The sequence below is a fragment of the Panicum virgatum genome, chromosome 2K (genome assembly GCF_016808335.1).
Source record: "Panicum virgatum strain AP13 chromosome 2K, P.virgatum_v5, whole genome shotgun sequence".
In the NCBI taxonomy this organism is placed as follows: Eukaryota; Viridiplantae; Streptophyta; class Magnoliopsida; order Poales; family Poaceae; genus Panicum; species Panicum virgatum.
In genome coordinates, this window is record NC_053137.1 from 61,199,720 (window position 1) to 61,213,156 (window position 13,437).

The following is a 13,437-nucleotide window of genomic DNA, read 5'->3' on the forward strand; positions in this document are numbered from 1 at the left end:
GCCCGCGGCGGCGGCGGGGCGGGGCGGGCGGTCGCCCCCCACTGCTGTCCCCTTCTTCCTCGGCCCGAGCTTGTGGGCATGGCGGAGCGGGCGCGTGGGGGCAGCACCGGATCCGCCGCCGCCGGCCCGGATCTACGGGGCGGAGCGGTCAAGGGCAGGCCGGAGCAGCCCACGGCGGCGGCGCGGTGGAGATCCAGCGCTTCTACAGCGATGGCGCGGGCTCCGCGGGGCGGAGCGGCGTGCCGGTGGCGGCCCGGCTAGCGGCGGTGGTGGAGCGCAGAGCAGCCAGCCATAGCGGCGGCGCGGTGCGGCCGGTAGCGGCGATGGGCTTGGCGGGCCCGTGATGGGCTTGGCGGGCTCGTCGTTTTTTTTATTATTTGATTAACCGAGGCGGGCACCAAACCGTCTCGGTTAATGTCACATTAACCGTGGTGGCGAGTCCGAGGCATTTGCAAAAATCGTCTAGTGTTTTTTTTGTTGCAGTGACCTACACGAGAAAACGTGCTTAATTTGAACGCGTACTCTCTATCTAGTCCTGTGATCGATCCACATGTAGTATATAAATTTTCATGCCTTGATGGTACAACGCTGCACACGTGGCTGATCTTGCAGCAGTTCACCAACCCATCCGTTGTTTATTCCCTGCATTCCGCTGAACGATAACGTCGCGTTCTTCCTCACGGTTCAGCTTTGCGGTAGGCCGGTAGCAGGGCCGCAGCGAAACTGCACGTGGAAACTGGAAACCAGTTAACCACTAACCAGTACAGTACTGTACTGGTGAGTCTGAGTCGTGGCGTAAAACGGCGGGTAGTTTTTTTGTCTTTTCAATGTTTTTTTTTTCTTTTGACACGGCGACCGTCAGCTGAAGTTGCTTGGACTGCGCTTCTACATTGACCGTCCACCTCTAGCCAATTTCCACCGTTCGCGCGCAAGCCACGAGCCCATGACAAGATCCTTTCGGCCCACCGCTATCCGCAGCCGCAACGCGATGCCGAGGGTGGGCTGAGACAGTCTTTTCCGGGATGCGGCTGGGCCCCGGAAAATGTGCCGTGGGAGTTTTTTGGGGTGTCTATTCATCACTTTGTGCGATTTGCCGTCGATCCATCGCAGAAGCTTCCGGTGCCGCGCCCCCGCCTTCCCCCGCCTCCCACGGCTCCGGCGCCGCCGCCGGCGCCTCCGCCGCTGCCCTCCGCCGCCGCCGACACTAATCAGCTCGGACCCGCGCTCCCCCGCCCGATGCCTGGCCCACCGCATGTCTCCCCGCCGCCCCCGGCCGGCGGCGTCCCCGCCGCCGACCGCCGCCGCCCACAACCCGCCTCCGCCGCCGGGCTTCCCTACCCCCCTCCCCCCTCTTCTAAGGCCGCCGGAGGCCACAGGACCCGGCAACCCGGAACCCCGAAGGGCCCGAACCCTGGCGGAGCTCGCCGGGGAAGATGAACAGGGCCGCCGCCGGGCTTCTGCGATAGCTCCGCTCCCACCCGCGCGCGCGATGAATAGCTTTCCCCAGTTTTTTGGGGCCGGCTGGACCGCTGGATGGTCGTCGCTTGTCGTAGTCAATTTTTTCGGCCGAAAATAGCAGCAGGCACTTCGGCCCATTACAGTTTTAAATGGGCCGTGATAAGGGTGTTACTGGGCTTTCGTGAGTTCTGAAAAATACCTATCCTTTTTTTCGGGTAAAAAATACCTTTCTCTAGTGTCCTCTGCTCCCTCCATTCCAAATTATAAGACATTTTAACAATCTTTAAGAGTCAAAGTTTTTTTTATGTTTGATAAAATTTATATAATAGAATAATGACATTTATTATATAAACTAAGTACCATTAGATTCTTTATTAGTTATATTTTCATAGTACATTAATTTGATATAAAAAATATTTATATTTCTCTCTATAATATTTGTCAAACTTGAGATTGTTTTGACTCTTCAAGATTCTTGGGATGTCTTATAATTTGGAACGGAGGGAGTATTAAGCATCGTAAATAATTACCCGCAAAAAAGCATCCTAAATTAGAAAGTAGATAAGTGATATCATCATCATATATATTCTATTCTTATTCTTATTAGGTAGAAAAGTTGCACAGAATGACCGGTGATGGCAACGAAGTGGTGATGGCATCGTTAGCCTTGAGTTCATGGTAGAGACATAGAGTGGTAATGGTGCAAGGCACAAGAAAATGTTAGAAGAGGGGTTAATGTGCACTGGTCGCTCCCTGTTTGGTTGCATGTGCCATTTGTTCATACATGGAATTGTTCCATATGGATGGTGATCCATATATATTGTTTGGATGAACCGTACTAGAATAGTTTTCAACTAAGAGTGGTCAATCATATGGTTTAAGAGTTAAAATCATATTATTTAGGAGACGATAAATACAATCAGACACATCTAGGGAAGACGATAATAAGAGAGGCTCTCAATTAGGAAATGATAGATGGTTACATACTTCTACAAGTGTTATGGTAAGCCACGTTGATCGCCTTGGTGAGATGTACACCGAAGGAAAGACTGACAACGAAATGGAGTTTTCGCCTACTGCAGCGTGATCTTGCTGTTGGCGTGTCCTGGTGTGCTACCTTTGAATCCGCAATGTAACCACAAGATCAAAATGCTGTAAAATTTCTTAACCCATTTGATGGGCCATACCATGGCTAATGAATGAAATTCAGGTGGGGGATTCTCTCCCCTCCCGGTGACCTTCAAAAAAAAAACACTGACAACGAATGAAATCAACAACTATAACTGGCCTGCCGATGAACTTCTGGTCATGAATCTGTGTAATCAGTTGCCCCGTTTGCGGAGACAGGAAGCCCCTTCCAAAAATATGGCAAAATGGCAATACATAGGTCTCCGATGAACCCACAATCCAAGGCTTTGACTTAGGTCTGTTTGGCACAGCTCCAGCTCCTCCAAAAACAGTTCCGGCTCTGGCTTCTCTGGTGGAGTGGCTTTTTTGGTGAAGTTGGAGCCGTTTTGAAAAACATTTGGCAAAATGGCTCCTCCAGGTTGTTTAAAATACATATGAAAGGTAAAATGTCCATAATACCATTCCTTTTCTATTTTTTTCATTTTCCCATTTATTTTTATTTTTCTTTCCCTCTTTATCTTTCCTCCTTATCTCCCCGTCGCTTTCTTCCTCCTCCTTCCAAGCACCTGCAGCCGCCTGACCCCATCCTCCTCTCCTCGCGGCCCTTGCTCGCGGCTCGTCGTCGACTGCCTCCCGGCCGGCGCGGCCTCGCCTCCCCGTCGCCGTCCCCGTCCGCCGCCATGGCTACCATGCCCAGCCCGCCGGCGCCCACACCGGAGGCCGGGACGCCGGCCCCTGAAGTTGGGATGGCAGTCGGGCCGGCCGCCGGGGAGCTCGTCCACGGCGCATCGACGCCCCTCCCCCTCGGAGCCTGCACCCCGTGCGTCGGCGCGCCTTGGCCGCCCGCCGAAGCTCCTCCCGGGCGTAGCCTCCCATCCGGCCCGTACGGGGATCCTCCGCCGTCCCCAATCCCTGGATCGGCCTCCACCGGAGTGGATCCGTCGATTTCGCCGCTCGGAGTGCCCTCCCGACGTGCCGCCGCTGCCGGTCGCCAGGGGGGATTCATGGCTCCGCCCCTGTTGCGTGGGGAGTCGGCAGGGAGAGAGAGCGGGCGAGTTTTTTTTCCTTTTCCGTGCGCTGGGGTCAGGGGTATTGCTGGACGAAGAGGGGGCGGAGCCGGTTGGAGCCACGTTTTCGTGGCTCCGCCTCCCGTATAGAAGCCAGTTTGGGCTTTACGTCCGGCTTCTGATTTGGAGCCGCAGCAAATACATTCGTTTGGGAGGGCTTCACCTGGAGCCGCTCGCGGAGCCGCCCATGGAGCCCTCCCAAACAGGCGCCTAGTAACCCCCCCCCGGCATAATCACTTACTCCCTCCATCCCAAAATAAGTATTCATCTCGTATTTCGAGAAGTCAACAAATTTTAAATTTGACTGTATATATAAAAAATAATATTAACATTTGTGTCTCTAAATAAGTTTGTCCTGAAAATATATGATGTGATTAATCTAATGATATTTATTTAATATCATAATTGTTAATATTTTTTTAATATATATTTGGTCAAATTTAGAGTGTTTGACTCCTGGAAGTGCGAGATGTGCATTTATTTTGGGACGGAGGGAGTACACTTACCCGATGGCCGCCGCCGAAGCCGCCGGCGCGTTCCCCTCCACCGCCTCGTCGGACTCCGACTCCGAAGACCTCCTCCTCCTTCCGAACCTCCTCCCTTCCGCCGCCGCACCCTCTCCCCGTCGCACGCGCAGCTCCACCACTTCCACGTCCCGTCCCTCCCGTCCCCCATCACCGTGCGCGCGCTCCCCTTGCGGGGGTTTTTTACATTTTTACCATTATAACGAATGGCACTCATCAGATTATCATCTTTAGATTGGCACCTACAACTATACCAGCAGAGAGAAGTTTAACTTACAATTTTACCACTTTTGCACATGTGGCAAGCCACGCAGGCATGACACGCTGGCACCCAGTCAGCTCGCTGGTGTCAAATGTCCTTCCTACCCCTGACTTGCTCCTCTCTCTCCCTCTCTGACATCTGGTCCTACACATCGTCTCACTGGCAGGTGGACCCCACTCATCAGATTCATCTCCCACCTATGGTAGGAGACACCTCGAAGGCGGCGGCCATGGCGAGCGCGGCCGCCAGCTGCGCGCGATGGCCTCGCGCTCGGCGGCCACCATGGTGTCGCGTCCTCCCAGACCTGCAGCCGCTCCGCCGGCCTCGCCTCCTCGGCCCGCGGCGCGCCCCTCCGGCCCTCCTCAGACCTTCCTTGCCGGCGCGCCCCTCCGGCCCTCCTCGATGGCGCCTTTTCCCTCCCGGCGGCGGAGGGACCACGGCGGCGCTCGGCTGCGGCAGAGCGACTCGCGAGGCGGAGCGGAGGCCGGCCGGGCAGTGCGAGGAGCGGCGCGGCGGACGGCCCGCACGGCGTCCGCAGCGGCTCGGGGCGGCCCACGCGCGCGGCGGCGGCGGCGGCTCGGCGTGCTTGTACTCCCTCGTTCCTCCCTCTCTGGTGCCCCTCTCTCGTGGCTATGGCGGCGGCCGGTGACGGCGGCCATGGCGGCGCGCAGCGGCCAGGCCATGGAGGCGGCCAGGCCGCGGGGCGAGCGTGCGACCGCGGCGGCCTGCGCACGTCGGCCTCACGCGGAGGAACCGCCCCTCCACGGCGGCCCTCCTCGCACCGGCAGAGGACGGCGCGCGCGCAGGGCCCCTGCAAGGCCTCGTGGCGCGCGTCCGCGACGGCGTGCGCGCGTCCGCGGCGTACGGCGGCGAGCGGTGGCGTGCGCGCGTCCGCGCGGGGGCCATGGTGAGCGGCGACGACCAAGGTGATTGGGGAGAAGGGGAGGGCGGACGGCAGCAGCGCGCGCGTCACAAGGGCGGCCACCATGGTGTCGCGCTTGGTGGCCACCATGGTGTCGTGGTCGGTGTCGTGGGGGATGAATCTGACGAGTGGGGTCCACCTGTCAGTGAGACGATCTGCGTGACCCAGCTGTTGGAGAGGGAGTGAGAGAGAGGAGGTTAGGAGTAGGAAGGACATTTGACACCAGCGAGCTGACTGGGTGCCTGCGTGTCATGCCTGCGTGGCTTGCCACATGTGCAAAAGTGGTAAAATTGTAAGTTAAACTTCTCTCTGCTGGTATAGTTGTAGGTGCCAATCTAAAGATGATAATTTGATGAGTGTCATTTGTTATAATGGTAAAAATGTAAAAAAAAACCCCTTGCGGGGCCTGTCGTTCCAGCTCTGGCCCTCCGCATCCACGCTCCTCCGCGTCCTCCCGGCCTCCCCGCACCTCCTCCCGCGCGCGCCCGCCCCGGGGGGCCCGCCGCTCAGCGTCCTCGAGCTCGGCTCCGGCAACGGCGCCGCGGGGCTCGCGCTGGCCGCGGCGCTCCCGGCCCGCGCCGTCCTGTCCGACCTCCCCGGCGCGCTCCCCAACCAGCGCCACAACGCCGACCTCAACGTGCCCCTCCTCGCCTCCGCCGGCGGCGCCGCCTCCGTCGTGCCGCTCCCCTGGGGCGACGCCGCGGCGATGCGGGAGGTGGCAGCGGCGCGGGCGGAGGCACCGTTCGACCTCGTCGTGGCGTCGGACGTGGTGTACTACGAGGCGCTGGTTGACCCCTTGATCGAGACGCTGCGGTTCTTCGTCAAGGGGGAGGTGGTGTTCCTGATGGCGCACATGAGGCGGTGGAAGCACACCGACAAGAAGTTCTTTGGGAAAGCGAGGAAGCTGTTCAACATCGAGGTGGTGCACGAGGACCCACCGCTCGAAGGTTGGCGCCACGGGCCGGTGGTTTACCTGTTCACCGCGAAGAAGCAGCACTGCAAGAAGTGATGAAGCTGCCTCAAGGTAATGGCTGCCTGCTTGCCTTGTGTTCAAGCTGTTGTATTGCTACCGCAGTTGATGGGTAGGTAACGAAATTTAGATCCCAATGTCGGCAACAGAAAATAGTTCCTGTGAACAAAAACAATGTAACATTGTGCAACTCAGGACTGGAACTTGGTTAAGTTTGCTCACAGATTGATTTGGGTTGTGTTGTGTTGTGTGAGTAGAAATGTATCCACACTATTGTTTGGGTGACGTAATTTCTACTTTAACTTTCCAACCCGCTTCTAGGTCATTGTGCTTTCTAAACAAATGTCTGCTTCACCTACACCATTGACTTAAAATAGAATTATGAATTTTTCAACACCACTTCTATCCCTCAACAAATGTTTGCTTCACTGTTAAGTAGTATGAATTTATCCATTTGTTAAATTGCCATAGAAGGTTGTCAACTTTGTAACGCTTTGTCCGTATGGCATGCTAACCTCGTTCTTCTTGGAGGACTTCTCTTGCACTATTTTTCTTTGTGCATGCATCTGAAGCAAAACTACAACTCTAGCTTAAACCATATTTTCTCTCGGGGATACATTTGAATCCTCTCATATAAAAGGTCCATTTGCGTGTTTACATGGAACCCAGCATCTCATTACTCAATGTCTCTGATGCCTTATACCTTAAGTTATGCTGTATGGCTTTTAAAGAGGGAAGATGTCAAACACTTGCATGCAGGGCAAATCTGGAAAGGATATCTTAGAACCAATGATAAGTAGAAAAGATTTAGTGTGTGTTCATTGATCAGTAGGTACTAGGCATGCCAGAGCTGGCCTTCACCTGATATAGGACAACAGTAGAGCTTGCCCATACCCAGAAAAAGGAAAAAACAAAAAAAAAGAGAAAAAGAGGAAAATTGATCTCGGTATGCATTGACAAGCACAATTGATGAAATATTCAAAATAAAAGCAGTTGACTCGTATTGATGAACAATACCATCACGGAAGTTTAGGTGTTAGATGAATGTCAGAGCTTCACTTAGGAGAATTGTTTATATAAAACTAGTCTTTACCAAGAGCATTTCAATACACAATATACTTACATCCTACAGGTAGCCAGTCTATACAGAAGTAGTTGAATTAATACTGTTTACAACATGCAGATGAACTCAATAAAGGTATTTTGGCTGTAACTTAAGGTGTCTTTTGAATAGCGTCGAGCCGTCGATTGTAAACACATTTAGCATATAAAAAGAAAGCTGACAGACCTAGTAACCCATCTGTGGTAAATGAATAGAGGGAGGTGAACTAGAAGCATTGGTTGCACTAGAGGAGCTTGTTGTCTTCCCATAAATTTTGGACCCCTCCAGCTCCTTCAGTGTTCCATCAGATGAGGTGTATGAAAACTTGCAAAGATGGATTGGTGGTGCAAAGTACATTGCCACAGGCATCTTTGGTGGAAGGCTTGGCAATGGTGCCTCAAACTTCAATACACTTATGACCTGGCGGATTGAAGGTCGGAAATTATAGTCTGGGTGTGCACACCAGAGCCCCACAACCATCAAGCACACAGCTTCACGCTCATCCAATGCACCATCAAGCCTTCCATCAACTGCATTAAGTATCTCATTTCTTCCATAGAGATCCCACACCCATTGAACCAGCTTGATCTTCTCATCATCTTCCTTTAGCACAACAGGCCTCCTTCCGCAGGCAACCTCCAATGCAAGAATGCCAAAGCTGTATACATCAGATTCTTTGCTTGCTTTGCCAGTGGTGACGCACTCTGGAGCCAAGTAACCCATTGTACCAGCTATCACTGTAGTTTGTGAGCCCCGGTCATGATCAACAAGACGTGCCAGCCCAAAGTCCCCAAGCTTAGCGTTGAATGAAGAATCAAGCATCACATTGCTTGGCTTGACATCACGGTGCACAACACATTGCTCCCACTCCTCGTGAAGGTACAGGAGGGCAGATGCAACGCTGATGGTGATCCTGAACCGCAACGGCCATGTTAGGATGTTACTATTGTCATAGAGGTGTGTGTCCAAGCTCCTGTTCGGCATGAACTCGTACACGAGCAAGAACTCTCCATGCTCATGACACCAGCCCACAAGTTGCACAAGGTTCCTATGCCTCAGCCTGCTGATGATCTTGACCTCAGAGATGTACTCCTTCTTCCCCTGCGTTGAACCTTTGGCAACTCGCTTAATGGCAATGTTGAGGTTTTGATCCTTCAAGAAACCCTGGTAAACTGCTCCAAATCCTCCTTCTCCAAGTTTTCTCTCCAATGCAAAATTCTTTGTAGCAGCCACAAGTTCATTGTATTGAAATCTTCTTGGACCCCTCCCTTTCTCAAATTCACCGTCAATGGACTCATCAAATTCTAGCTTCTCTTCTTCCTCCTTTCTTAACCTCCTAGTCTTTCTAAACCTCAGGAAGCACCAAACCAATCCCATAGAGCAGACTATGCCACTTATGCTAGTAGCCAAGCTTATGACTAGTACGCTTTTGATCTTCTTACTCCTCAGCTGCACATCAGTAGAATTGAATTCCCAGTAAAGTATCCGATGAGTCTCTACCAATTTACCAGTGGCAGCTGAGAAGCCAATTGCCACTTTGTCTGGGAGATATTCTCTGAGATCAACTGAATAAGATAGGGTGGAGTTGCCACTGAATTGTGGGTTGTCCTTGTAGGTCAAGAAGACACTCAGGTTCTTGGAGCTGGCCTGGTAAGTTACCCATGCATTTGCTATCTTACCGTCCTTGATGCTACTTTTCCATGTTACATTGGCTGCAGATACGATCGAATTGATGTCGATACCTACATGGTTGTCGTCTGGATCCCATGTGTTCTTGTGGCTGTCAAACTCGACGGCCAAGATCTGGTTGGATGTCCCAGTCTGATCAGCACTGCTACTGAAGAGGCCAAGGTTACCATCCGTGGAATTATTAGGGACAACAGAAGGGAATGGTGAGAGGAAAAAGGCAAGCCCCTCACCATATGAGCCATCGGTAACGTTAGCTTTTATCATGAATGTGAAGCGGGTTGTGAAGTCAGCTAACTGACCAGTGGTGCTATCCCAGAGGGTTACCGGATCCTTGAAGACTGCTCGGCCAACACTGTGAGCAATCTGGCCATCCATCTCTTCCTTGGTAAGCCTGACCGCCTTGTTGTAGAAGGCATCCTCCTGGAACTGGATTGTGGCCTCTCCATTGTGGTTCGATTCAGTGAAATTCAGCTTGAAGTACAGAGGACTGACGCAGCTGATATTCTGAAATAGGAATAAGTGGAGTGCCAAGAAGCTAGTAACTGTGCTTCTTGATCTCATGGCTGTTGAGAAAGCTGGAGGCAGGAAGGGAGCAAGGGAGGAGAGGCAAAGCATCACAGCTTCTGGGGAACTGAGGTTGTTTCCTATGTATGCTGATGTAAATGAGTTCCCAACTTGGTCAGCCATCGATTACTTCACAGTGCAGACATGCTTGTTTTTTGCGTATCAGTACGGCCGGCCTGTCGCCTTGAAAAGACAGATGTAAGCCACAGGAGAAGCAGCTCAAATTTGAAGTATATATTGGTGGTACCTGAGGGAGGAGGATGTATAATAATGGTATGATGTTGAACTATGAATTGAATTTTTCAACAGGAGAGAGGATGCTTGGTTTCTATCGCCATTGCCGTCCTAGATCACAGATAAAACACAGATAGTGACATGAAACGAGGTCAAGTATAGTCCGTCCACACAGAGTTTGTTGATTGCCGGCCAAAGCAAGATCTTTGCTTCTTTCAACAAATGGAGAAGGTATCTTTAGTGATATCCCTGGAGGCTTGGAGCTCAGAGTTTCCTTTCCCTCTGGCATCTGTGCTTACCACACTGGATCCAGGTGTATTTTCTTTTTTTTCATATAGTTCAATGACAAATCATGTCATTCATCTGAATGACAGTTTACCTGGTCCTAATATCAGGTCAAAATAGTGTAAAATCAATGTTTACAGACATCTGTCGCCAAATAAGATCACATTTAGTAGTAGGACGACTTATTACTATCTGATGTGTTCAGAATTCAGAACTAGGATTCTAAGTACTTAATCTTTGCAACTGCAGTTAAATGAGGCTTATTTATCAATCTGTGTCAATATGTATTGCGCCCCAAAAAATCCTTCAAAATCGAGATTTGTTTTTTTATAAAAAAAAAGACAGGCTGGGGGAACTTGTACCTTCATCTTGAAATCTAGGCACAAGACAAAATATCCAGGTCTTCAAAAAGAAAAAGAAAAAACAAAGAAATACCCATTGTTACGATGCTTTGCTGAGTTGTATTGTGAGGACAAAAATGGTCCATTCCACTAATGACTAAACCATAAACCCCTAGAAGATGCTTTGCTGAGTTGTATTGTGAGGACAAAAAGGGTCCACTCCACTAATGACTAAACCACAAACCCCTAGAAGAGAATATACATCGGTGTTCTGTTGTATCCATGCAGGGCAGGGCTGTAGTATACAGAAATGCGCAGGTCAAATCCAACCCCTGAAGAGAATGAACACAACACCCTGTCGAGTGAAGCAGTCATACTCGTTGCTCGGCGCGAGCTCCAATCTCGCCGTTAACCCTTGGACTCGCCGGCGCTGGTGTCATCGGTCGGCCAGACCACCGTCTCCAGCAGTCTCTGGCGCATGATATCCAGGTTCTCTTTGGAGATCCGCTCGTACATCATCGCATGGTCGCACTTCTGCTCAGGCGCAGGTTTGTTTCACACAGAAAGGTAAGTTTAATTTGTGCCTTAACTTTGTATTTCTTTCAGACTCATCTGATGAACTGATATCTGAATTACTACCTTGATCCATTTGCCGTACAGGTGAAGGCGTGTGATCATCACTCTCTCGGCCAGGTCCTGCCTCTCCTGTCAGATATGAACCAAGCCAAAGAAATGAACCCTAGCACAATGTTGAGACTCGTTTTTTTTTTGTCAGTTTTGTCAGAACAAGCAGAAGCAAAGGAGATAAGTAGATAAAATACCTTCGCGAGCAGACGAAGGAAATAATCGCCATCTAATGGATCGTTGACGAGAACGTAGCTGACAAAAGCAGCAGCGTTAATTTCGAAAGGCAGACGAACAAGTATGCAAATGTAGGTATGAATTCGGACCGAAGAGGATGGCTGTTTGCTCACTTGTAGAGCCAAGTGTAGGACGGCGGGTTCATCTCGTAGAGCTGATGGAGGACAGTGTGCGTGGCCTTGTAGGTGAAGTAGTTGATGATGTTCTGCGCATCATCAGAACAATGGCAACTGATGAAACGTCTCGTAGATTAACCAATTCACATAACCAGAGCTAAGCGTACCAGTTCATCTTCTGGTAGTGATGAGAGTATGAGACAATGCTAAAAGATCAGACCCAACAATATAACAGTAACTGTTCACGTTCAAAGAGCAACAATTTTTTTTTCAGTGCCATGCTTGGCACGTTGAGGCTGTCAGTGAGGCGCACTGTACCTTGTGCACGTCCTCGAATCCGTCCTCGTACGTCCCGCCGAACTCGGCCACGACCACGTGGCCGCGGCCGCGGCCGGTGGCCCGCGACGCGCGCCGCGGCCGTGCCCGGGTCGGCGCGCGCCGCCGTAGCCACCTGAACCCGGCCGTCGTCCCGACCGGCGGCCGGGACGGCAATGCCCAGCGCGAGGTGCCCCGGCGGCACGCGGCGGAAACGCAGGCGGCGGCGTGCGCTGACGCCGCAGCCACCACCGGCGCGGCGACCGCTGCGGCCTGGGCGACTGCCATCGTTCGTGGAGAAGGATAGCGGCCAGATATTTTTCTCGTCGGCTGGCGTCGCAGGTGTGAAGTCGCTGCGATTTCTTTTCTGTGGAGGAGCTTTTCCTCGCGCGCGGAAGCAGCGCATTTCTCTTCTTGCGAGCGCAGCGGCAGAGCGCCGTGGGCCTGATATTTCTGGTCAGGAAGGAACGGTGATGAGATTCTTGTGATTCAGAGTTGGGCTTTTGTCCTTTTGGTGTTCTCTTGATCCTTTCAGAGAATCTTATTTCTGGACCTTTACCGATGTTGCCAGTGTGAAGTGCAGAGTAAAATGCTCTGATGTATGTCACCTTGATGGTTCATTTTTTTCTTAATTACAGCGACTCTCACTAGTCACCAAAGAGACTAAATCGAGAATACGCGGAGGCAGCAGGAAATCGGGTTGCACCGTCATCGGCAAATCTACACCGATCAACCGAAGGCGTCCATCTCGGCCCGACGAGCGTGACCTCCAATCCACACGCAGTCGTCGTCGTCGTCGTCACCCTCGCCTCCCCGAAAAAAACAGAGAATCTTCGTTGCGTTCCCCGGACGGCGGACGCCCTCCCATTCCGGCATTCCCACGCCAACCGTGCGGGCGGCAGGGGCCCGCCCCCGCAACCCCGAAGATCAAAACCACCAACGCGAAACGGAAAGGAGGTCGCGGCCGCGTCAACCAACGCCGCCGGCCGCGCCGTGGCGCGACGTTCGCCGAGGCCGGCGCCGCGTACAAGCCGCGAACCTCGCCGGCCGTCGTCTGCTCCTGCTCCGAATGCGCACGAGCAAGATGTTGTGGCCTCGCGGGGGCTGGGGCTCGGTCGCGGTCGCCACCCCCTGGATGGCGTGATCCGCGCCGGCACTGGCACCGCGCTGCGCCCTCGACGCACTCCGAGGGGACGGGGGGTGGACGGTATTTGAAATACCGTCCACCCCCGGTCTCCTATCTACCCTGATTTCCGATAGATCTCGCGACGAAAAATTCTGAAAAAAATCTCAGCCACTGAGGAGGAGATGGAGAAACATCGTACCAAATTTTGGTGCCGTCCTCGACCTGTGGAGGGAGAAACTAAATCGAGAAAATCTGGAGGCGGGGTGGATGGTATTTGAAACACCGTCCACCCCCTGTGTTCCTGTATTTCAGTTCATTTGCAGCCAAACTGAGATCTAAAAAAACAGCAAAAAATCATGGAGGCTGGGGATTCAATGGAGAATCTCTGCTCCTGGTTTCAGACCTAGCCTCGATCCCTTAGCAGGGGAACAAAATTACAAAATCATGGCGTCCGTTTCTTCTGTTTCAGTCTT

At 52.3% G+C, this 13,437-nt stretch overlaps 2 protein-coding genes and 1 pseudogene across 2 annotated transcripts; 1 reads left to right on the forward strand and 2 right to left on the reverse strand.

The window, feature by feature from the left end:
- The first annotated feature begins 4,162 nt into the window (after positions 1-4,162).
- On the forward strand, positions 4,163-10,396 carry LOC120692189 (annotated as a pseudogene).
- LOC120692174 (L-type lectin-domain containing receptor kinase IX.1-like) lies at positions 7,302-9,930 on the reverse strand. The gene has a single exon (XM_039975416.1). The coding sequence runs from the start codon at positions 9,807-9,809 to the stop codon at positions 7,620-7,622; it is 2,190 nt and encodes a 729-aa protein (XP_039831350.1). The 5' UTR covers positions 9,810-9,930; the 3' UTR covers positions 7,302-7,619.
- Positions 10,397-10,552: 156 nt separating the features above from the next.
- Positions 10,553-12,223, reverse strand: LOC120692182 (chaperonin-like RbcX protein 2, chloroplastic). Its single transcript, XM_039975428.1, has 5 exons — positions 11,842-12,223; positions 11,521-11,612; positions 11,368-11,425; positions 11,186-11,251; positions 10,553-11,080 (listed from the first exon to the last, which is right to left on the reverse strand). Exons 1-5 carry the CDS (start codon positions 12,124-12,126, stop codon positions 10,955-10,957), a joined length of 627 nt encoding a protein of 208 aa, XP_039831362.1. The 5' UTR covers positions 12,127-12,223; the 3' UTR covers positions 10,553-10,954.
- Positions 12,224-13,437: the final 1,214 nt, after the last annotated feature.